This window comes from Tupaia chinensis, unplaced genomic scaffold, assembly GCF_000334495.1.
Source record: "Tupaia chinensis unplaced genomic scaffold, TupChi_1.0 Scaffold144255_1, whole genome shotgun sequence".
Taxonomy (NCBI): Eukaryota; Metazoa; Chordata; class Mammalia; order Scandentia; family Tupaiidae; genus Tupaia; species Tupaia belangeri.
Window position 1 is genome coordinate 729,138 of NW_006204113.1, and position 25,342 is coordinate 754,479.

General features: G+C 43.3%; 1 protein-coding gene across 1 annotated transcript in view; it reads left to right on the top strand.

Moving 5' to 3' along the window:
- BTRC (beta-transducin repeat containing E3 ubiquitin protein ligase) overlaps nt 1-25,342 on the top strand; it is a 236,702-nt gene that overhangs the window by 183,109 nt on the left and 28,251 nt on the right. Inside the window, exons 5-10 of the mRNA XM_006166317.2 lie at nt 8,691-8,922; nt 13,692-13,878; nt 21,338-21,434; nt 22,253-22,390; nt 22,876-22,994; nt 24,621-24,870. Coding sequence (XP_006166379.1) covers nt 8,691-8,922; nt 13,692-13,878; nt 21,338-21,434; nt 22,253-22,390; nt 22,876-22,994; nt 24,621-24,870 — 1,023 coding nt within the window. The remainder of the gene's footprint in view (nt 1-8,690; nt 8,923-13,691; nt 13,879-21,337; nt 21,435-22,252; nt 22,391-22,875; nt 22,995-24,620; nt 24,871-25,342) is intronic.

A 25,342-nucleotide genomic window follows, 5' to 3' on the forward strand; every position in this document is an offset into this window, starting at 1 on the left:
TCCCTTTGTGTTCGTCATTTTGGTTAATTACTGGAAGATGGCAGTTCCGGCCAAAAGGCTTAATTGTTTTTATGAAAGTCAGAAGTTTTAAATTTTCCCTCATGCCAATTTATTATTTTTTTCTTGTATTTAAAACAAACAAAAAAGCTTGCATGCCTTTTGTATACTATCTATGAAATGCTGGCCTATCCCAAAAACACCATTTTTTTAAAGGATTTATTTAGTTAGTTTTAGATAATTATTTTATTTAACTTTATTTTATTTATTTAAATTTGACCAGAGGGGGAAAGAGAGAGAGAGGGAGAGAGAGGGAAAGTGAGAATGCAAGCCGCCAGGTCCTGTACTTGAACTGAGGTCAGACATGTGGGAGTCCAGCGTCCTTAACCACCTTGCTACCTGCCAGCCCCCGAATTATTTATTTTTAATTTTATTTATTCACTCATTTTAATTTGACGAGAGAGACACATAGAGAGAAAGAGAGACAGAAGGAAAGTGAGAAAGCAAGCTACCAGATCTGGGACTCAAACATGTGGTCGACCATGTGGGAGTGTCCAGCTCTTTAACCATCATGCCCCCTGCTGGTCCCAATTTTTTCCCTATGTTTTCTACAAGAAGGTTTACTGTTTTAGCTTCTACATATAAATTCAGAATTCATTTAATTCTTGTATATGGTGTAAGGAAGAAGTTTGTTTGCTTTTTGTCTATATGAATTTCTAGTTTCACCATTTATTGAAAAGACTATTCCTTCTCCCATTGAATTATCTTGGCACTTTCCTTGAACGTCACTTGGCCATTTCTGTGAGTCAGTTTATAGACTTTCTATTGTGTTCCATTGATCTATACTTTAGTCCTTAATACTGAAGTCACACTATCAGAATTATTATTGCATGTCTTGAAATTCAGTAGTGTGAGTTCGCCTTTTTTATAATTATTTTATTGAATTACATTCATTATTATTTTATTTTTTAAATTCGACCTGAGAGAGAGAGAGGGAAAGTGAGAAAGCAAGTCGCCAGGTCGGGGACTCAAACCACTGTCAGCCATGTGAGAGTTTCACACCTTAACAACCACGCCACCTGCTAGTCCTATCTCTCTTTTTTTATTAAGAGTATTTTTTACTAAGTTTCTATTCTTTGTATTTTTATACAAATTAGAATCTGTTTATCAATTTGCCTGCTCAGATTTTGATTGCTGTACTAATTCTGTAGATCAATTTGAAAAGAATGGACATCTTTAAAATGTTGAGTCAAATTTATGTACATAATATATCTATCTATTTAAGTCTTTTTTTTTTTTTTGGAGAGGTTTTTCGCTATAGGGCGTGTGCACTCGCCAGACAGACAGAGAGAGACATAGAGACAGAAAGTGAGAAATCACCCCCCAGAGGGGATGGCCACGCCACAATCCCTTCTCCTCCATTCTCCTCTCAGGATCTTGGGCACGCACGCACACCCTCCCGGCGTGAGTTTAAGCCACCAGGTCCGGGACACGAACCACGGTCAACTACATGGGAGTCCAGCGACATAGCCATTACGCTAACTGCTGGTTCCCTCTATTTAAGTCTTTTAAGTTTTTTTTCTCAGTAATTTTTTCGAGGAGTGGTGTTGAGATTTTTGCTGTGTAGTACGTGCACTTGCTGAAGAGACAAGGACACAGAAAGTGAGAAATCACCCCCCGAGGAGATGGCCACACTGCAATTCCTTCTCCTCTAGGGACTTTGGGCCTGTATGCTCACATGCCCAGTGTGAGTTTCAAGCTACCAGGTTTGGGACTCAAACCTCAGTTGGCCATGTGAGAGTCTAGCACCTTAGCCACACCATCTGCTGGTCCCTCAGCAATTTTTTTTTTTTTTTCAGTTTTGCTATAGGGTTCTTGTGCTCACTGGAGAGAAACAGAGAAAGTGAGAAATCACCACCTAAGGGTGATAGCCTTGCTGTGATCCCTACTCCTCCATTCTCCTCTCAGGATTTTGGGTTCACACACATACATACCTGGTATGATTTTCAAGCCATTGGGTCCAGGATGCAACCATGCAGTCAGCAATGTGAGACCCAGCAGCCTTAACCTCCATGACACGTTTGTCAAATGTATTCCTAAGTAATATATATGTGGGGGAGGGGTGTATTTTAAAGTCAGTGTCATGCAACAGCATGATCTTCTCAGCTCAGCTTCTCAGCTGGGACTACAAGCTCAGGCCACCATGCCCAGCTCTTTTTGTTCTTGATTGTTTTGTTTTATTTTATTTTTTAGAGAGGGTCTCTAGGGACCAGCAGATGGCATAATGGTTATGTCGCTGGACTCCCACATAGTCAACGTAGTTCAAGTCCTAGTCCCAGTGGCTTAAGCCTCACACCAGGCACATGTGTGTGCATGCCCAAGATCCAAAGAGAAAAATGGAGGAGAAGGGATTGCGGCATGGCCATCCCCCTGGGGTGATTTCTTGCTTTCTGTCTCTCTGTCTCTTTGTCTCTACGGCGAGTGCACATGCCCTATAGCAAAAATCTCTCTTTAAAAAAAAAAAGAGAGAGAGAGAGTCTTCCTATGTTGCTCAGGCTAGTCTGAAGTTCATAATCCTACTGCCTCCCTGAATCTCTGGGGTAGCAGCGTATGCCCCCGGGACTTGAGCGTAGGTCTCTGGTGTGCTTAAGGGTGCCTGGACATGCAGGGCACCAGGTCTTCGCAGTGTGTCTCACTGCGGCTGGCCAGTAGTATGTGTTTTTATGCTGCCAAAAATGGTATAGGCAGATTGTTTTCACAAATTTATTTTTTAAAAATATGAAATGAGTATAATGGTTATCCTTAAGGTGTCCACCTGCCTGAAAAAGACCAGCGGGGCCCATGATCCTTGTGATGATCTGTTTCTCGATCTGGGTGCTGGTTACATGGGTGTGTTCATTTTGAAATTCATTGAGCTATATACTTAAGACTACTTTTGTGTATATTTACTAAAATGAACATTACAGTGGAAAAATATATGTTGCTTAGTAAAAAAGAAAAATCCATTGTGTAAAGGACAGGGAAAGAAGTTCATTAAGAGTGATTTATTGAGCACTTTCTATGTGCTAGGTGGTGCTAAGCACATTTTCCACAAAGTTTTTCATTGAATCCTCACATAAACCTAACGAGATAGATCCCGTTGTTACCCCCCATTTTACAGACGGGGAAAACAGACACTCAGATCAAGTTACTTATTCCATGTCACACTGCTCATCAATCCTGCTAGAATTTGAAACCAGGTTGTTTTACTCTAGGGCCAAAACTATTGAAACAACACAATAAGGGAGCCAGCAGGTAGCTTGGAGGATAAGGCAGTTGGGTCCTACATGGCGAACTCTGCGATTTGAGTCCCATCCCAGAAGCTCAGAAATGATGCCAGGCGCAAATGCGTGCATGTCCAAAATCCCAAGAGGAGAATGGAGGATGGCATGGTCATGCCCTCAAGGGCACATGCTCTCCTCTCCTCTCTCTCTCTCTCTCTCTCTCTCTCTCTCTCTCTCAAGTATACGCACTCTATAGAAAGACTTAAAACAAAAACAAAAAACACAATAAGGTGTCAAGCTTAAGGGTAACTTGAAATGATAGTGAATCTCAGATATGTCTTTCTGCCTCATAAAGAAATACTCCTGTTTTGGGACCAGCAGTTAGCGTAATGGCTATGTCGCTGGACTCCCACGTAGTCGACCACAGTTCGCATCCTGGACCTGGTGGCTTGAGACTCACACCGGGCGCGTGTGAGTGCGTGCCCAAGATCCCGAGAGGAGAATGGAGGAGAAGGGATTGCGGCGTGGCCATCCCCCCTGGAGGATGATTTCTCGCTTTCTATCTCTCTGTCTCTCTCTGTCTGTATGGCTAGCACACGCGCCCTATAGCAAAAACCTCTCAAAAAAAAAAACTCCTATTTTGAGGGCTGGTGACTAAAACAGTAGTACTAACTAGAATAGTCCAAACCAAATAGCCTAAACTTTAGTACCTGCAGTAGGGTAACCAAACTTGTTAAATTCTTAGGCAGTTTTATCTTTTTTTAAAAAAGTAATTATTTAATTTTATTTATTATTATTATTTTAATTTTCTATGGGGCACATGTGCCCACTAGACAAAGAGAGGGAGAAAGTGAGAAAGGAAGCCACTAGAATTGAGGACTCGAACCATAGTTGGCCATGTCAGAGTCCAATGCCTCAACCACCACACCACCTGCAGTTTTCTTTTATTAGCTTGCTGATTGTTGTTCTCTGTTACTTGCATTTCTGGTCTGTAACCGGAAAACAGTACTGTGGTAGCACCAACATGGGTCCATTCCCACCTGTTGGAAGACAGAGCAAGTATCTAAAAGATGGGAGGCGGTTGTTGGGATGAGAAGTGTCCTTAGGTCAAGCTTGTAAGCCCACCCGCTTGTTAACCCTCTAAATCTTACTCCACATTTCATGTGTTTCCCTTTTCCGAGGGAAAACAACAGATGCAAACAAGTAACCTACCCACAAAGAACCCCTAAAGTCCCGCAAGGCCTGTGTCCAGCAAGATTCTTACTAATCATGTTGAGTCTCTGTCGTAGATAGCAGTGGCATTTATGCTGGAAGACATCCACTCCCACCCATGACTTGCTCCTTACAGGTGTCAGCTCCTACCGTGTAAATAGAGTGGCTTAATGCCCTCTTGGAAGTAGACTTGCAGCTGTGTACCAGGAACCATTTATAAAAAGACCTACATGTATGATTTAACATTTAGAAAATAAGGCTAAGTTGGGTTTAAATAGGAGAAGCAGAGTATCTGAACTTGGTAGTTTGGTGGCGTGTTCAACATTTAGTAAGTATATCTAGGCAGGGATGAACTCTATATTAATGTTCATCTTTCTGCCAGATGGGGGTTGCCTCAGGCATATGTGCCAAAGATCCATCAAATTATTTTGAAAAGTGTCCAGTGGTATTGATTTGTGGTTATCTTCTAAGGAAGATCATGCACGCTTTAGAGTAACAAAAGTTTGTATTGATTTCTGAATCTTCTCCCAGTGTCGCCCAGCTTCAAACATATCTCTTCTTCTTTCCCATATCCAGCCTATCGGAAAATTGAGTAGGATCTGCCTTCCAAAAAATCTCTGAATCCCAGTTGTTACTTACTCACCATGCTATAACTACAACTCTAGTCCAAAACACTGCTATGTCTTTCATGGACCACTGAAGCAGTCTCCTCTTTAGCCTCTTTACTTCTGTTCTTATGCCCTGTGATCTGTTCTCCACACAGCAATGGTCTGTTTAAAAGGTTTGTTGAACCAGGGACTAGCAGATAGTATAGCGGTTATGTTGCTGGACTCCTACATAGTCAACTGGGGTTCGAGTCCTGGACCCAGTGGCCTAAAACTCATGCTGGGCGTGTATACATGCCAAGAATCCTAAGAGGAGAATGGAGGAGAAGGAATTGAGGCGTGGCCATTACCCCAGGGGGTGATTTCTTGAAATTCCTGTCTGTCTCTTTCTGCCAAGCATATGCACCCTATAGCAGAAATCTCTCTTAAAAAAAGGTGTTGGACAGATCACTCTTAACCTCTGGATCTTCTCCTTGCAGCTCTCTCTGCAAAGCTTCTCATCCTCCAGACTCCCCTCTCTAGCAGAGTAGCCTGTGTTTCTTATGTGGTGACTCAAAGCTGTAACGCCTCAGATTCTACCAGGATTTGAAAGTCCCAGAATGTAAATCTCTCCACATTTTGTTTGCCAAGGCCTAGAATCTAAGGCTAGGACATAAATGCCACCCTTGATGGGAGGGCCAGTCCTCATGTAGAGGGACCGCTGAAGTTGTCTGGAGCTGGTTTTGGAGATTTGCTCCCACCACCTAAATGACCGGGTTGATTTGGTTCAGACTGTTTTCCAACCTCATTTTTCCCTGCTTACTCAATTGATTCCGGCCACATCAGGCCCTCGAACATGCCAGTTGGACTGCCTGCCCCCAGGACCTTTGCTCTCAAAATTCCATTGCCTAGACCTTCTCCAAGTAACAAATATCTAGTCACACATTTCTTTTCTGTCTCAATTCAAATGTCACCTCTTTAAGGAAACTGTCTCTCATGGGGTGGCAGGTGGCATGGTAGCTAGGGCAATGGGCTCCCACATGGCTGACCACAATTTGAGTCCTGGACCTGCTGGCTTGCTTTCTCACTTTCCTTTTCTCTCTCTCTTTCTTTCTGGTGAGTGAGTGTGCCCAATCACAAGTTTTAAAAATATAATATTAATACAATTAAATAAATAATTTTTAAAAGGAAACTCTCTGGCCACTGACATTTAAATAACAATTTTTGGAGGGGAGAGGTTTTTGCTATAGGGTGCATGCACTCACCAGAAAGACAGAGACAGACAGAAAGACAGAAAATAAGAAATCACCCCCCACAGGGGATGGCCACGCCGCAATCCCTTCTCCTCCATTCTCCTCTCAGGATCTTGGGCACACATGCACACACACCCGGCATGAGTTTAAGTCACCAGGTCTAGGACTTGAACCACGATCCACTACACGGGAGTCCAGCAACATAGCCATTACGCCAACTGCCGGTCCCATAAATAACAATATTAGATTTTCTTAAATTGCTACATAACAAATTACTATAAACATAGCAAGTGAAAACCAGGTACACCCTGGCCAGTAGTGTGGCAGGTCAGAGGTCTGGCTTAACATGGCCAGGGTCTGTGCTTAGGGCAGCCCCAGGCTGAAATCAGCTGAGATGTAAGCCTATCTCGGTTCTCACCCAGAACTCTGGGAGGAATTCCTCTTCTCAGCTCATTTTGTCGGCAGTACATCATGAGGCTGACGTCCCCGTTTCCTTAGGCTGCCGGCCGGGGCTGCTCTCAGCTCCTAGACACCGGCCACATTCCTTGTCACGTGGCCCCCTCCTTCTTCACAACCAGTTGAAGAAAACTCTGATTTTGGAGGACTCATGTGATTAGGTCATACCCACCTGAGTAATCTCCCAGTCATTTTTTTTAAATAGATTTTTTATATAGGACGCATGTGAGAAATCACCCCCTGGGGTGATGGCCACACCACAGTCCCTTCTTCTCTGTTTTCCTCTCAGGATTTGGGGTACACATGCCCATATACCTGGCATGAGTTTCAAGTCACTAGGTCTGGGACTCGAACTGTGGTCGACTATGTAGGAGTCCAGTGCCTCAACTACTATACCACCTGCTGGCCCCTTAATCTCCCAATCTTAAGTGATGCGTAGGGGCCAGCAGGTAGCTTAGTGGTTTAGAGCTCTGGGTTCCCACATGGCCAGCCACGGCTCGAGTCCTAGACCTGTAGGCTTGCTTGTCTCTCTCTCTCTCTTTGTTACTCTCTGGAAATATTAAAATAATAATGATAAATAAATTTAAATAAAATAATTCTTTAAAAAAAATTAAGTGATGTGGGTGCGATTTTATCACAGCAGTGTTTATATTAGTGTTTGTTTGAATCATTGGGAGGTGTAGGTATACCAAAGACAGTTATCTTCGAGACTCTCTTAGAATTTTGCCTATAATAACATACACACTTTTTAAGCAGATGCATGCGTTGTAGATGCTCAGTAAGTACTCGTTGAATGAATCCATGAATAGGAACTCCATGGCCACGCCCCATAGTGCAGTGGTTAAGCTCTGTGCAGAGGAGCTGGATCCCACATGGTTGACCATGTTTGAATCCCAGCTCCAGTGGTTTGAAAAACACACCAGGTGTGTGAGTGTGTGTACCCCAAATCTTGACAGGATGAGAAAATGGAGGAGGAGGGACTGTGGGGTGACCACACCCCATTGGCGAGGGGTCCTTTTGCTTGCTCTCTCTCTGGTAAGCAAATATGCTCTATGGAAATAAAAAATGCTTTTAAAAGGCTTTATGGTATGCAATTTTGGTAACTGCGGAGATGGATTTTTTTTTAAAGGGAATGGATAGATTGTGAGCATATGAATGTTACTTAAGATTTATCCCAAAGGTACTTCATATGCTCAGGGATATTTATTGGCCCTTCTTTTCTTTTTATCTTTTTTGTTTTCTTTTTATTGCCAGAGGGGGTATGTACTCTCTAGGGAGAGAGAGAGAAAGAAGGAAAGGGGGAAACCACCCTCAGCAGGGCACAGTCATGCTGCAATTCCTTCTCCTCCATCTTTCCACCCTGTCAGGATTTGAAGCATGCAGATGCACCCAGCGTGTCCCTGAAGCTGCTGGGGTGAGGAGTCCAAAGGTGGTCAGCCAGGTGGGCTCCTGCCTCCTCACCTACAAGGCTCCAGTGGCTGGTCCTCACTGGCCTTTCTTTGCATGGAGGACTTCTTAAGTGACCATTAAATAATAAGTTATGAGTGAATAAGTGTATAAATGTCCAGTAACTGGTATATACAAGGAAAAGCAAATTGGCTTTTTTGTTTGTTAGTAGTAAGAACTTAGCATGTTTCCAGCTTTAGGTTTTCGTCTGTATATCTCCAAATGATACGAATGTCTTCTTGTGCGTTTGGGGGAAACAGCTATATAGTCTTCTTCAGTGCCTGATTCACCAGCCTTCCTGTGTGTTTCTGTGCCTTCCCATGAAATTGTTCACAAATATCCAATTACTAACAAAGTAAAGGGGAGCGCTCACTCACAGAGACACCGCACAGCATCCAGACCAGAAAGTTCCATGCATTTCCCTTTGTTTCAGTACGTGCTGGCAAATGTTTCATTTAATCCTCTCTCCCCTTTTGCAGACGAAACTTGCCAATGGCACTTCCAGCATGATCGTGCCCAAGCAACGGAAACTCTCCGCAAGCTATGAGAAGGAAAAGGAGCTGTGTGTCAAATATTTTGAGCAGTGGTCAGAGTCGGATCAGGTGGAATTTGTGGAACACCTTATATCTCAAATGTGTCATTACCAACATGGGCACATAAACTCATATCTTAAACCTATGTTGCAGAGGGATTTCATAACCGCTCTGCCAGGTATGTCTCCTGGGATTTGTAAACTGTTACTTGCGACCATGGCAACAGAACTCAGGCTTCGGCTGTACCTCCCCCTTAATGAGGGGGGAGTGAGAGATCATGCACAAGCTGGCACAGAAAGGGGAGGGAGAGGAGAGGGTGGATAAAGAAATATTTCTGACAGAATGTCACCTTTGTGATCCTCCGCCCCAGCCTCCCTCCAGGGGCCAGGCTGCTGTGCCCAGCCTATTCTGGTTGTTCTGGGATCAGAACACTGGCCTCCCCTGTGGCACCAGCCTTGTGTAGTGGCACCCCACTGCTTGACCCATCTCTCCCTCTTTCTCTCTCCTTTTTTGCTAGAGGGTGTGTGCACTCACCACAGAGAGAAAGAGAAAGGAGAACGCATCCCTACAATGAGAATGGTCATGCCACACTTACTCCTCCTCCGTCTCTCTCTCCTTTGGGGATTTTTGGCACATACATATCTAGTGTGTTTCTCAAACTTCCAGGTGCAGGACTCAGATCATACAATTGACCACGTAGAACCCAGCTGCCTAGTCCCACCTCTCTTTTTTTTTCTTTGTCAAGAGATTTTTGCTATAGGGAGCATGCACTCGCCAGAGAGACAGCGAGAAATCACCCCCCAGGGGGATGGCCACACCTCAGTCCCTTCTCTTCCATTCTCCTCTTGGGATTTTGGACACACACGTGCGCACGTGCATGCACAGCACATCTAGTGTAAATTTAAAGCCGCTGGGTCTGGAATTTGAACTGTAGTCAGCCACGTGGGAGACCGCTGGGTCTGGAATTTGAACAGTAGTCAGCCACGTGGGAGTCCAGCACCTTAACCACCATGCCTCTTGCTGGCCCCAACCCATCTCTCTTTTTAAAAGTCTTTATTGGCTTGGTTTTTATAAATTGAGACCTAAAATTGCACCTTCTTGGTATAAATACAGGGAAAAAAAAAAAAAAACACCCTGAAAATAAGACCACTCTTGGGAGCCGGCAGGTGGTATGGTGGTTGAAGCACTAAACTCCCACATGGTCAACCATGGTTCACATCCCAGACCTGGCAGCTTGCTTTCTCACTTTCTCTTTCTCCTCTCTCTCTCTCTCTCTCTCTCTCTCTCTCTGTCCCTTCCATGTGTGTATGTGGGTGTGTGTGTGTGATCAAATTAAAATTAATGAATAAATAAGTAAAAATAAATGAATAATTTTTTTTTTTAAATTAAAAAGACTACTCTTGGACCAAGCCAATGGTGTGAGGGTTAAGGTGGCTGGATCCCATATGGCTGATTGCATGGTTAAGTCCCCAGCCTGGCAGCTTGAAGAACACATGGGGCACCCATGTATGCCCAGAATCCCAACAAGAAGGAGGAATGGAGGAGAAGGGATTATGGCATGACTGTTCTCCATAGTGGCTAGGTGCTTTCTCATGTTTCCTTTCTCTCTCCTGGAGAGCGCACATGCCCTCTAGCAAAATTAAAATAAATAAATAAAAGGCAGGCAGACTTACAGACTCTCCTGTCTGCTTTCTTACAGGGCTGGCCCAAGTGTGTGTTGTTTTAAAACATACCTTTTACGGCTAGCCACATGGAGAATTCAGATCCCACATGGCCAGTCAGGGTGTCAATTTCAGCCTGTGTGTACATGCCCAGCATCTTGATGAGGTGGTGAATGGAGGAGAGGGATTGTGGTATGACCGGGCCCCAATGAGGGGTTCTTTCTCTTTCTCTCACCCCCAACCTCGCTGGTACACATATGCACACACACTCTATCATGAGTAAAAGTAAAACTTCAGAAAAATAAAAAGCTTTTTAGTAGTTGCATAGTATTTTTTTTAGTTTATTTCTTTCATAAGAGAGAGGTTTGTTTGTTTTTGGTTTTTTTCATAAGAGATAAGACACCCCCGACAGGTCTTCATGCCATGATCCATCACCACACTCCGGGGCCCTCGGTCACGGACCCACAGCTGGATGCCTGGTGTGCTCAGGGAAGCCCTGGCACATGAGCTCAGGACCTTTCCCGGCAGGCCTACTTGCATCAGCCAACGTGCCACTGCCTGACCCCTTTGCGTAGTGTCCTTTACAGTTGCTGAAGCGTTGTTTTTATAGTTTACGTACTTAGTCCATGAATGAGACAGACAGAGAGGATGAAGTACTCCCAGCAGAATCCTGGTGCCACGCTCCACCCCGAGCTTCAACAAGCCGGGGTCATGGGTGGGAGGCTGCCAGGTGTACTCAGGGCGTCTCCGGACATGAACTGGGAGCCGTCCCGTGTACCTTGCAGAGAGCATCGCCTTTTACCACTATACCACCGTCCAGCCCAAGCATGTTATATATAACTCCTTTATTGAACGTCTAAGTAGTTTTAAATTTGTCTTCCTATTATAAGCTATGCTGTGGTAGGCATTCTTACATATTAAGTGGACTTATGGGGAAAAAATGCAAGTAGGACAAGTACGAACATTTATAAGACTTTTGACAGATGCTGCCAAGCTCTCCTCTTAGGAAAATATACCCATTCATAGCCTTCCCAAAATTGCATATTACTACTTTGTTTGATCTTTGCCAATTACAACTTGTTTTAAAATTTGCTTTTTTGAACTTTCTATTTAAATTGCCCTTTAAAATTAACTTATGTCTTAGAAATAACCATTTTGAAAGTGAATTTTACCTGTATCTTTTGTTAAATAGATTTCTGCCCCCTCTTCACTCATTGGATTCTGTTCTAGCCACAGGCAGTCTATTCGTACAGGCAATCTGTGTACCTCATTACTGTGCTCGCCCCGATCACCGAAACACGCTACTATCTCAGGCTCATGCCACTAGGAATTGAACAGGTTGATTAGACCTGTGTATCCTTTGCCTAACACCGATCCCTCGTGTGTCTCTGCTGACCACTGTATGAGGTATTAAATCATCAGTCTAATGCTTTACAGCCTTTCCAACTTCGAAACCTACACCATCTGGCTACATTTAGCAAACCAAACTACTTCAAAAAATGCCTGTAATCCATTAATGTAATGGGTTTGTTTGGAGTGTTAGGTGAAATTACTTCCAAAGACTTATTATAAGGTACATAGTGAATGATCAGGAGCACTTTGATGGCAGCCATTAAAAAACACAGGAATGCACTTTGGAAACTTCCAGTGGTGTAGAAAGTTTCAACATAAAGATCCAGAAATTGTACCATCAGCGTATTTTTCAGGAGAACTAATTATTATATCTTTAATTGGCGTATAGCGTTGTTTCTTTAATAAGAATTAGGTGATGGACGCTTCCATCTGCTTATGCTTAAATACGAACATGTGATGCCAGCCAGACAAGATCCATTTAATGCTTTCTTTCCCAAGTCTGCTAAAAACGTGACTGATATCCATACAGTCTTTGTAATTAGAGTAATGTTTAAGCACATTTGGATTGTGTGTAATGGCATCCAAGTGTGTTCTGTATGTTTCGAGAGAGGCACAGAATGGACTGTGGTATACCCTCTGCTGTGTGTGTTCAATTTGTGCAGTCAGAATAGGAAGGAATCCTTCTGAACCATTCAGGTTTTTAAAAAACTTCAGATGTGTAACCTGAAAGAAAAATAACTCAATGTTCTTGTCTTGCTTTTGAATTTGAAACCGCTGCTCAAAGAAGGTTTGTTAGTGCAATGGTCCTGTTTTATAGGATGTTTTCCTTCCAGGCCTCAGTACAGATTTGAGTGATGGAGAACTTTAACCCACAGCCTGAGATCTACTCTCCACCGTTTTCCTCCTTTTTTTTTTTTTGAGAGGTTTTTGCTATAGGGTGCGAGCGCTCACCAGAAAGACAGAGAGAGACTGTAGAGACAGGAAGCGAGAAATCACCCCCCAGGGGGGATGGCCACGCCGCAATCCCCTCTTCATTCTCCTCTCGGGATCTTGGGCACGCATGCACATGCACCCAGCGTGAGTTTAAGCCACCAGGTCCGGGACTCGAACAACAGTCGACTACGTGGGAGTCCAGCGACATAGCCATTACGCTAACTGCTGGTCCCTCTCCACCGTTTTCCTCTGCACATGCAACATAACAGTCATTGAAGTGCTAGCCAAGTTGTCTATCGGTCTGGGATGTTTTCCATTTTTGATCAACTATCATTTAGGTTTCATAGCAGCAGCTGTTCTCACATACAATTTTAAAAAAAAACATCTGAGATTAAACTCATCCTTGAACTTGAACATACCTCGCTCTGCTTGCTGTTGGGATACTCCTGTACCCATCTCTATTTTCTTCTTCTCTCCTTCTGCATGCCCAAAATTCTATAACGTAGTGCGGTCTGACTTAGTGCCTCTCCCTTAGAACATTTAATGGATATTTCTTTTACTGAACAGCTTCGGAACTGCAGTAGTAATAGAAACAGAATGAGAAATGGAGCTAATATAGCGATTTGGGGGGGTCTGAATCACAGAGTTTGAGATGCCATCCATAGAACATCCCCTAGTGCTGAAATCCATATAGATAGATGTGAATTGTTTTCTGGAATCCTTTTTATTTTTAATGTCTTGGGGGGTTTGCTCTTTGTTAGCTGTAACTTCCTTATCTAAAGGAAGATGGAAAATACTGTTCATTTCTGTAACCTTATGGAAAAATTATTGACACTCATTTTACCCAAGCCTCTGTTTGAAAAAGAGACTGGACCACACTAGGGACAATGATGTGCCCTCGTAGCAGGACAAATGCTGTTCTATTCTAGAGGAACTTGCAACACCAAATCATTCACCACCTTCCGTGTTCTTTCTCTTTGCCTCCTCCCTGCACTGAAAGCTCGGGGTTTGGATCATATTGCTGAGAACATTTTGTCATACCTGGATGCCAAATCACTATGTGCTGCTGAGCTCGTGTGCAAGGAATGGTACCGAGTGACGTCTGATGGCATGTTATGGAAGAAGCTCATCGAGAGGATGGTCAGGACAGATTCTCTGTGGAGAGGCCTGGCAGAGCGCAGAGGGTGGTGAGCCTTTCGCTTTCTTGCTGCTAGAGAGCTTCGGGATCTGGCTGCTCAGTGTCTTTGGGAGTTGTTGGGAACCAGCGAGACCACTTACCGTTGAATACAATGATTCTGTTCATTTATAGCTAAAAACATAAAAGAGAATGGTTCTTTGTATATGCTGCAATTTTTCTTCTGACCAATTACTCTTAAGTGACAATATTGTGTTAATCTTGCTTTGCAAAAAATAATGGAAAACTGACTAACCTCCAATTTAAAGAATTCTGTTCTCTGGGCAGAGATCAGTATCCTACGAAAGGGCTGATGGACATTTTATAAGACAAGTAGATTGGGGCCAGCAGATGGCATAGTAGTTACAGTGCTGGACTCCCACACGGCCAGCGGTGGTTCCTGTCTCTGACCCAGCGGATTAAACACACTGGCGCATGTACATGCATGCCCGAAATCCCGGAGGAGACGTGACTGCCGTGTAGCCACTCCCCCCCAGGATGATTTCTCGATTTGTCTTCCTGTCTGTCTCTTTATCTCTCCGGTGAGTGCATGCACCCGATATCAAAAATCTCTCTTAAATAAAAAAAGACAAGTAGATGACAGAATTACACAGAAATCATGTGATCCAGCTTCCCACTAAAATGATCCAGGACAATGTCACGATGATTTTCTCCTTCAAAACTTTCTTGCCTTTAGCCATACCTCTGGCGTTATATCACCCTAGTAGTCAAAATCATCTTTAATTCCCAAGTAGTGTAATATAATAACTCTAGCTATCAGAAAGAGTAAAAAGTAGAATTGAATATAAATTATTGTTTCTTCTTTAGGCACATTCTTTTACCTTTTGAAATGTTTTTGCCATAAAGCATATGCACTATCTGGAGACAGAGGGAAGGAAAGTGAAAAATTCCCCTCCCCACTGGGGGGGGACATCCATGCTACAGTTCCTTCTCCTTGATTCTCCTCTTGGGATTGGGCACATATGCACATGCCCCTGGCATGATTTTCTAGTCTGTGAGTCCAGGACTTGATCCACAGTGAGCCACGTAGGAGTCCAGTGCCTTAACCACCATGCCACCTGCTAGCTTCTAGGCTTAACATTTTCTCAAGATCTTCCTGCTTAATTTTTTAAAAAGTTTTTATTTGTTTATCCCATGAATAAGAAAGAGAGAGAGAGAGATGGCACCCCCCGAAGGGTCCCGATGTCATAATCCACCCTTAGTTGGACATACTTGTACCTGGTGTGCTCAGGAGAACCGAGGTGCCACAGGCAGCCTCCCGACGTGGGTCTGCTTTGCAGAGTGGTATGTTACCACACACTGCTGTCAGGCCCTCCTGCTTGACTCTCAGTTCTCTAAGGCACTATGTGGTTAGGAGCCTCAGAGACTGCACTGGTTTTGTTCTCCTAACTGAATGGCACCATTTCATTAGAACTTCTGGAAGATGTCTTTTCTTTATATAATTTTCTCTTCAAAGGTATCCAGAATGTCAGATAAGAAAGTCAGGCATGAAGAGTCTATACATAAAATAAAAGTGAAATATTAAGTATTTTCATTTAGAAAACAAATGATAATAATCATATGAAGCTCAATGATATCCTTCCAAATTAATTTTATCAATTGTTTATCTTAGATTACAAAATGCTGATATGAAAGCAGTTAAGAATAGAGAATATGGGAACCAGAAGATGGCATCATGGTTATGTCACTGGAGTCCCATATGGCTGACTGTGGTTCAGGTCCCCATCCTGGCAGCTTAAAACTCATGACCGTGCCCAAAATCCTGAGAGGAGAATGGAGGAAAAGGGATTACAGCATGACCATCCTTCCTGGAGGGTGATTTCTTGCTTTCTATCTCTCTGTCTCTCCAGCAAGTACATGTGCCCTATTGCAAAATCTCTCTTAAAAATAAAGAAAGAAAGAAAGAATGGAGAATATAGGAACCAGTACATGGCAAGGTAGTTAAGGTGCTGGATTCCCACATGGCTAGCTATGGTTCGAGTCCTGGACTCAGTGGCTGGAAAATCATGCTGAGCATGCGTGGGTGTGTGCTCAAAATTCTGAGGAGAGCAGAAGAAATGAGACTGTGTCATAGTCATTTCCCCGCGTCTGGGAGAGATGATTTCTCCTTTACTCTCTCTGTTTATCTCTGTCTCTCCAGAGAGCATGGCAAAAATCTTGAAAACAATTTTTTAGGCACCAGCAGATGGTGTAATGGTTATGTCACTGGACTCCCATGTATTCAGCCATGGTTCAAGTTCTGTACCTGGCAGCTTAAAATTCATGCCAGGCAGGTGTGCATGCATGCCCAAAATCCCAAGGAGAGTAGAGGAGAAGGGATTGCAGCATGGCATCCCTCCTGGGGGACTCTCAAAAAAAATTTAAGAAATGATACTTTTTAAGAAAGAAGGGAGTGGGGACCATCAGGTGGCATGGTGGTTAAGCAGCTGCTGGATACTCCCATATGGCCGACCGTGGTTCAAGTACCAGACCTGGTGGCTTACTTTCTCACTTTCCCTCTCTCTCTCTGTCTATCTCTCTCTGGTCAAATGAAAATAAATGAATGAATAAATAAAATTAAATAGATAATTATTTAAAAAAAAAAAAAAGAAAGAAAGAAAGAAGGGAGAATGTGGGGCCAGCTGGTGGCACAGAGGTTAAGGCGCTGGATCCCACATGGCCAGCTGCGTAGTATGAGTCCCAGACCTGGCAGCTTGAAAGATCATGCTGGTCAGATGTATGTATGCCCAAAATCCTGAGAGGAGAATGAAGGAGAAGGGATTGCTGCATATCTGTCCCTGTAAAGGGGTGATTTCTTATTTTCTCTGGTGTATATATACACCTAGCAAAAACCTTAAAAAAATTTTTTTTAAGATATTTTTGCTATAGGGCACATGCATTCACCAGAGAGACAGAAAGTGGGAAATCAACCCCTAGCCACAATCCTTTCTCCTTCATTCTTCTCTCAGGATTTTGGGCACACAAGCGTATGCCTGGCATAAGTTTTAAGCCACCAGGTCCAGGACTCAAACCATTACGCCATCTGCTGGTCCCAAGAATGCATGCTTTTAAGATAGGGTCTTGCCCTGTTGCCCAGACCTGTCCCAGTTTGATAATCCTCCTGCCTCAGACTCCTCAAACTCAACCCTCCTACCCCGAGGCACTGAGATTCCACACACAGCCTTTTCACTGGACTGGGAATAGAACCCAGGCCTCCCACATGGTTCTAACTTTTGTCTTTATGGCACATACCAGTGTGACTGGGCTGAGAACACTTTAAATATTCATGTGGATCAAGTTTCATAAAGAAAATTCTAAGGAAAATTTCTTAGACTTTTCATCTAGTGCCAGTGCGCACATTTGTACATAAGAGGTTGTGGGGAGGAAGCACCCCCCCAACAGTATCTGGTCACACTGCAATCCGTTGTCCTCCAGTTCTCCATCCTCTTAAGATCCTACACCCAGTGTGACGCCAATGGGCCAGTACCCAAACCCTGATCAGTCATGTAGGATCCGGCTTCCTCTGCCCAGCGCCTAACTGATGTGTTATAGGGCAGGCCCTCCCTTTCACTTTCTGTGTATGTCTGTGAAGTTCATTAACTTCTAATGGATACAGTGACCTCTAAATATGGTAGCAAAGTCAGTTAAAACCAAATACTAGGCAACTTTTTGGCTACATCATAATTGCTTAAATTAGAGAATACTGTTATTTCATCTTCCCAAATATGTTTTACTTATTTCACTATGTAGGAAAGTAGAAACCTTATCTTTCATAACTAACTTCATACTTTGGAGATAAACTCTTAATAGTAAAACAAAGCAAGTCAGTATACCGTTACGGGACATGCAGAGCCCATCTGTTTGCTAAGAGTGCCAGGACCAGCCTTAGAAACAGAGGAGGAAATGGCCACTATGTGGGAAAATTCTAGGGCTGCTGGAAAGGATTCTCTACCCCATGGAGAAAAGAAAATAAACTTTCCTCTAAATAACTTCTGACCTGAAGTTTCAGTTATAGAGATTCATTCTCTTAGCTATAAAGGTTTTGTTCCCTGTTAAAATACAGTTTGTTCCCATTTGGACTGTAAATGACAGCAAACCTTTATCAGACATTGGGAGTTTGAGTCCTTTTTTGAGGGCAGGCAGAACCAGAGATAATTGGGCAGATGGAGGTGAAAATGCCAAAGGTAAAAGTAGGCTCCACAATTTTGCTTATGTGTGGCACTAAACAGAAGACTTATTAGTTACAATCACACACACACACACAAAAAAAAATCATTGAAAAGATGGTGTTTAGGCCTTTTGAAAAAAGTACATGATGGTATAGCTGAGAAATAATCCAGGACCCAGCACTAATTACCACTCTTCTCCCTCTCTCCTCAGCCATAGAAACCCATTCTTCTCTTTTGAATATCCTTTAGAGTTTTCACTCTGTTCCTCTGCGTTTGGCCATATTTATGCTCTTACCTTGATACATAGCCCACGAATTACAAATACTTGTCCGCCCTGTGGAGACCCCCCGCAGGATCCTAACTTTCTTGCCGCTGCTTCTGTTCTTACATGCCTTTCTTCTCCGTTAGTCCTCCTCCCTTGTTTCTTTTTCCTTTTCTTCTTTTTATTTTTATTAACCCACGATCCATTTCTCATTTTCTTCTGCAAGTTCCATTAGCAAGTCCAGTATGTCAGCAAAGGCTCTGTGTTATACACTTTCCTGTGTTATACTTCCCTGTCTGCTGTCTTTAAAAGTTTCTTCCAGTCCTTCCAACCACACATAAATAAGTCAATACATTTTTATAATAAAGCTTTGAGTCGCTGAGATTGTACTTGCTCTCTGCTGTTGTGTCTTATAACTAGATGGATTTGACAGTCGCCCTAGGACATGAACTCTGTCATTTTCTCTCTTGAATAATATTGAATATACTCTCTCTGCTCAGTAATGGTAACTCTTAAAAGTGTAATAAAAGACCACTTGGGAAAAGCACATTTTCTTAATCAGCAGATCACATTTTATGATAACATTCTGAATTTAATATTTAACATTTATCATGTACTCATACTCTCCTAGGTGCTAGGCATTTCACACAGAAGTGGTCCCTGTTGTCAAAGAACTTCTATCATTAAAGGTTTTGACTTAAAGGATAGATGCAGACTGCAAAGACTAGCATTCAACACATAGCTACCCCTTTTGGTCGAATCTGTTTTGATGAAATTTTGGATATTTAGCAAGGCATGGTAAATACAGTGGGACAGAAATGAGATCAGAAGTTCCTATGCAGGGGGGAACCAGCAGTTAGCGTAATGCCTATGTTGCTGGACTCCCCTGTAGTCAACCGTGGTCCGAGTCCCAGACCCGGTGGCTTAAAACTCATGCCAGGCATGTGTACGTGCGTGCCCAGGATCCTGGGAGGAGAATGGAGGAGAAGAGATTGTGGCGTGGCCCTCCCCCATGGGAGGTGAATTCTCGCTTTCTGTCTCTCTGTCTCTCTCTCTGTCTGTCTAGCGAGCACATGTGCCCTATGGCAAAAACCTCTCCAAAAAAAAAAAAGAAGAAGTTCATATGCATTCTTGTTCCTTAATATATCCAGGTAAGGGCTAGCCGATGGTATGGTGGTATGGCGATGGACTCCCACATAACTAACCACTGTTCAAGTCCTAGACCTGGCGGCTTACTTTCTCACTTTCTATCTCTCTGTCTCTCTCTGGTGGTGCACATACCCTTTAGCAAATTTTAAAGAAGAAATAATAAATTTTTTTTGTAAAAAACATTTATTTATTCATCTATTTATTTGTTGTGATTTGGGGGCTGCCAGGTCTAGGACATAAACTGTAGTTGGCCATCTGGGAGTCTAGTGCCTCAACTACCACACCCCCTGCTGGACGCAATAAATAATTATTTTTTTTTTAAAGAGAAAACTCAGTATCATTGAATATAAAGAAAGTTTTGCAGTGCCCATGTACAATTGCCAGTGATGAAAACAGGAATCTCAAGAACAGTGGGCACTGAAAAGCAGTAAAGAGTGGGCTCTGAAGTCAGTCCTAAACTCTTATCATTCAGAGTCTATTATTTGCCTGCAAAGTGTTTATGGACTGAGATTGTTCAGAGGAGTGTACCTTTAATCCAGAATTACTTCCTAATATATTTTGTTAGTCCTTTTCTTTAAACTGGTATGTCATGTTTCATTAGTCCTCCTTTTAAAAACTATTATTTTCGCTTCTCCAATGCCGAGTGTCTTTTCCGTATTAACACAGAAGCCAGAGCCAGCTACCTTCCTGATAGGAAATTTTCTCAACTAATTTTCAAGGTGTATAATAGGGAGAGGGCAGGGGAGAAGCACTCCTGGAGACATTGAACAATTAATTATATTGTAATGGAGCTATAGAGGGAGGAGTGGATGACTGGCCCAGAGAAAACGTGATTTCTCTGGTGCCAGGATTACACTCAGAGGCATTTCTGCCTGTCTCCACTTTGCAAGGCACAGTGCCAGTGAGAACGGCAGTTAGTACACCCATAGTGGGGTTTACTAGCTTCCACACCGTGTTTGGTGGGTTCTTAACTTCAGGATGAGGAATTAAATTTTTTACCCAGCAGGAAGTGATTGCCATTTACTGGGTTTTTTTGTAGCGAAGATCTAGCTTGGGATATGGGTATTCCAGAGATGTGCTGTCATAGGAAGGAGATGCTAATAAATGTTGCTTGCTGGAACCAAGGAAGGGCAGTAAAACGCACGTATGTGTGTGTGGAGCCAGCAACACACCTGTGAAAGCCGTTTCATGCCTCAGACCTGAAGGCACAGTGCTCTTAGGCATTTCTTTTCCTCCTCTTTCCTCCCTGCTGCTGGACACTCCTACCATCCCTTTGTTTTCTGTTGAAGTGAACCAAATTGCTCCTTTTAAAACAGAGCCGTGCTGATCGCCGGCAGCCCGGGTGGCGGGGGAGCCACCACTCCTTATCACACGTGAAGGCCTAGAGGAGGTGATTGCCGCCGCAGAGCCGTTGCTCCACTGCCCAGGCTTCTAGGTTCACTGATATCAGCTCAGCTTTATGCAGTGGAAGAACGACTGTGCCATGTACTGGTTCAAAAGTAACAGTTACCATCGCTAACTAAATTTTTGAAAGATAAAGCCAGTGCTCTGTATAGAAGTCATAGACCAGACCAGTAGGTGAACTCAGATCATGCACATCCCATTTGTCTGTTGACACTGAACTATCCCTGAAGGCCTCGTACTGTGATGTGCACCAGAAGTGGTCGTGCTTTCCCGAAAGCAAATCCATGTTGGTCGAATTCCGCATGGCCCAGAAAACTCCCCCTTGTCATGGTCCTCCTGAACTTAGGCTCAACTACACACCTCCTCAGGCCAGTTATGGAAGTTATATGGAATGATAACTGTGAACAAACACATTTTGCAAAACTATGATGCTCCTTATAAATGTATAATACTGTGATTTTTATTGGGAAATATTTGTTGTTTTTTAGGGGACAGTATTTATTCAAAAACAAACCTCCTGATGGGAATGGTCCTCCCAACTCTTTTTATAGAGCACTTTATCCTAAAATTATACAAGATATTGAGGTAAGAATCTGTGTATTTTGGGGTATTTGTCCAAGGTTAGTGAGTCATCTGCATTCTTCAGTAACAGTATTGTTACATCACACCCATCAAGGTTCATCTATGTGGGTTAGAAATCAATCCCTTAATAGGGGCCAGCAGGTGGCATGGTGGTTAAGGGCATTGGACTCCCACATGGCCGACCACAGTTAGAGTCCCAAACCTGGTGACTTGCTCTCTCACTTTCCTTCTCTCTCACTCACTCTGGTCAAATTAAAATAAAGTTAAATAAAAAATCAATCCTTTTATAAGTAAAGAGTAAAGTAAGTTACAAGGCAAATTTTTTAAACTTTCAAAAAATGGTTCACTAAAAACGTGGTTTACTGGTAGATGAGAGAGGAAAAGAGAGAACTTGAGCCTTCATCCAATAGCAGCAAGGCTGTGAAATTGACATTTGTGAGCCAACGCTCAAATACCTCTGAGCTAGCGTCCATGGAAGGCCATTGGTGGGAATGGGCACCCGTGTAAGAACCAGGTGCACATGCCTCCTGCCATACGTGGCTTGCCTTCTCATGGTGCTTAGACTCGTTCCGCCGGATGTATTACTTAATTGAATGGACTGTATGCAGGAGAGTTCAAGAAAATAAAGCTTTACCTTACAAGTAGAAAAATATTTTATTTATAAATTTAGAGAGCAGTCTTTTAAAAGCATCTTTCCAGTTTGCTTTAAGTCCTTTGTATCCCACAGAGGGAAGCATTAAGCCATTGGTTTCTATTAAAGTCAAATGAGAGTTTGGTTCTGGTTCTTTCCTCATACCACCTCTGCCATGCCTATTTCTCAGACAATAGAATCTAATTGGAGATGCGGAAGACACAGTTTACAGAGGATCCACTGCCGAAGTGAAACGAGCAAAGGAGTTTACTGTTTACAGTACGATGACCAGAAAATCGTAAGCGGCCTTCGGGACAACACGATCAAGGTGAGGTCTCTTCAGTTGCAGGAGGGAAGCCAAGGGAGCCCGGGTGATTGTTCATAAAGTAGTCTGAAGCATAAACTCTAAGCACTGTTTCTAGAAAAAAGTGAGAATTTTAGACTTTTTCCGATCCCAAAGCCAAAAGAATTTCCTTTAAGGACAGACATCTGCTTCTTCGCAGAAGAGCACACAGATGGGTAGTCCTAGGGTTAAATCCTCTCTTGAAATACACCGATCAGGCCGGTACACTTTTGGCCCTCACATAATTAAAGGCTACCCCGTTCCTCAGTGAAAAGGATGAAGTCTGCCTTTGTACTGAAGCTCCCTATGTATACTCCCTACGTATTGCTTAACTCTACCCGTGGAAAAGAATGCATTCCTCACCACCGTGGGCTTTGATTTTTCGGGGGATCAAACACATAATAGAGCCAACAAGTCTCCACAGCACCCCATTATCACAGCGATCAAAAGGATCTTGTTTGCCATCGTAGATCTGGGATAAAAGCACACTGGAATGCAGGCGGATTCTCACAGGCCACACGGGTTCTGTCCTGTGTCTGCAGTATGACGAGAGGGTGATCATAACTGGATCATCGGATTCCACGGTCAGGTAGAAACTTTCAAATGCTCTTTTGAACTCTGAAACAGGAGATCCACTTTGTTCTTTGTCATAGATAGTAATTTGTATATATCTGCACGAACACAGTTCTGAAACCTGAGAAGAATAAACCGTCAGCTCCCCCATCATTTGTGTCAGTCTAGAACTAGAAAACTTATTTAGGAATAACTGAGGTAAGTTTACATTTTTGCACATTTAAGAAACTACATGTTCATTTAATTTGAGGATCATCCATTATAGAAAGTTTTCTTATCTTTATGGGAAACCTTGAATTCCATACAAAGCCAGCTCACAGGGGAACGGCACAAATGGAATGAAGCCTTCTTTTCAGGTGCTTTACTGTAGTGCCTGTGTGCGTTATCACCTTTAAAGTGTGTACAGGTGAGCAGTGCTTTCTCTTTGCCAGCCCCTCCCCTGCCGTCCTGCAGTGTTTAATTGCAAGCCTCACTCAAGGAGGGGCCCTCCATTTCCAGAGGCGCTAGTGATTTGATGACACAGCCATTATGCTGCTGGAGTCCAGTGTAGCTTGAGTTCTGGGCACCAGCAGCACTGCTGGAAACCTCCGTTAGAGATTTTGCCTTAAGCTAAAGAATTTAGCAAACATAATGCATCAAAAGTAACTTTAGAACAAAACAAAAAACCTTGAAAAAGAGCCGTTAACTGCATTGTTAGATTCTTTGAAGTGAAATGTTTGCCATTCTGAGTTTTCCTCGGTGAATAGAAAAGGCTGTTCCTGTTTCTTGTTTTTTGACTCAAAGGCATAGCAAGTTTAGTCCTTGTAGTTATGACAGTTAGCATGTATTGGTGCCTGTGGAGTGCAACTAACATCATTTACAGGATAAGGGGGAAAACGATTTCCTACAAAAGGGGGTTAAACTTGAAAAAGGGAACAGAATGTTATAAAGCCATACTAAACCTACAAAAATAGAGTAAACAAAGTGAAATAGATCCTCACACCGAATTCTCAATTCACTCCACTGCACAGCCCGTATTTATAGTGGAGGGCTGCTACTGACCCTACTCTCTCAAAGAACAGAAACGGAGCTTAGACTTGGAGTCTGGGTAATCCTTGACCTTGACCTGTGTGGTGAAACCTGAGCTCCAGGGTTCATCAAACTCCAATCCACATTACTGCTTCTGCAGCAGCAGCATCTTGGCCTGTATCAGTTCTGGTTCCCGAAGGTGGACCATGGGGTAGGCACTAATGCTGCCGTTATTAGTCAGATTCACATTGAAGATGTGTCTTACTAGTAGTGTCAAATTGAATGTCCGAATTTTTATAATAATCTTAAAATCCAGCCACGTTATTAGGTAATGGTGGCCACTACCTCATCTCTACCCTCCACAGTTTGCCCAGATTCCAGGCGGTGTATCTCCAGGAGTCCACACTGGCAGCGTCCCTTCCCCGTCCTTCTAGTCCCCTAGTCCAGCTCTGTCGCCCTCTACCAATCCCATGGTCCATCCAGTACTCTCTGCCTCAACTCAACCTCAATATTATAAAGAAGAGTAGGATATAACATTTTCCGTTAAAATACGGGTTAGTGGGGGGCATGATGGTCAAATCCGGGTAACAGGTGGTAGCTTGAGTGCCATCTAACCACCGGGTGTCCCTTCCAGAGTGTGGGATGTAAATACAGGTGAGATGCTGAACACGCTGATTCACCACTGTGAAGCAGTCCTGCACTTGCGTTTCAATAACGGCATGATGGTGACCTGCTCCAAAGATCGATCCATTGCGGTGTGGGACATGGCCTCCCCAACTGACATCACCCTCCGGAGGGTGCTGGTCGGACACCGAGCTGCTGTCAACGTTGTAGACTTTGATGACAAGTATATCGTTTCTGCATCTGGGGACAGAACTATAAAGGTAATAAGACATTTTTCAGTAAGTCCCGCACTTAGGATAGGAGAGCTCATGGGGAAATTTGACCCACGGCGGTTTCACATTCAGGCATCACTGCAGAGTCCTGTTTCAATGACCACTCTGCACATTAAACAGGTCATGAGGAGGACTGGTCACGGGACGGTCTGGGCTAGGTATTTTATTCCTGTAAATAATGGTGAGTGTAGAAAGGATGGATACATTTAGGTTCAAGAAAATGTATCTGGGAGCATCAGTAGGTGGCACAGAGGTTAAGGTGGCTGGATCCCACACGGCCAACTGCACGGTTCGAGTCCCAGACATACATAGTGGCTTGAAAAACACACTGGACATGCGTGCATGCATGCCTAAAACCCCAAGAGGAGAATTAAAAAGAAGGGGCTGTGGTGTGACCATCCTTCCGGAGGGGTGATTTCTCAGTTTTCCTCTCTCTCTCTCTCTCTCTCTCTCTTTCTTT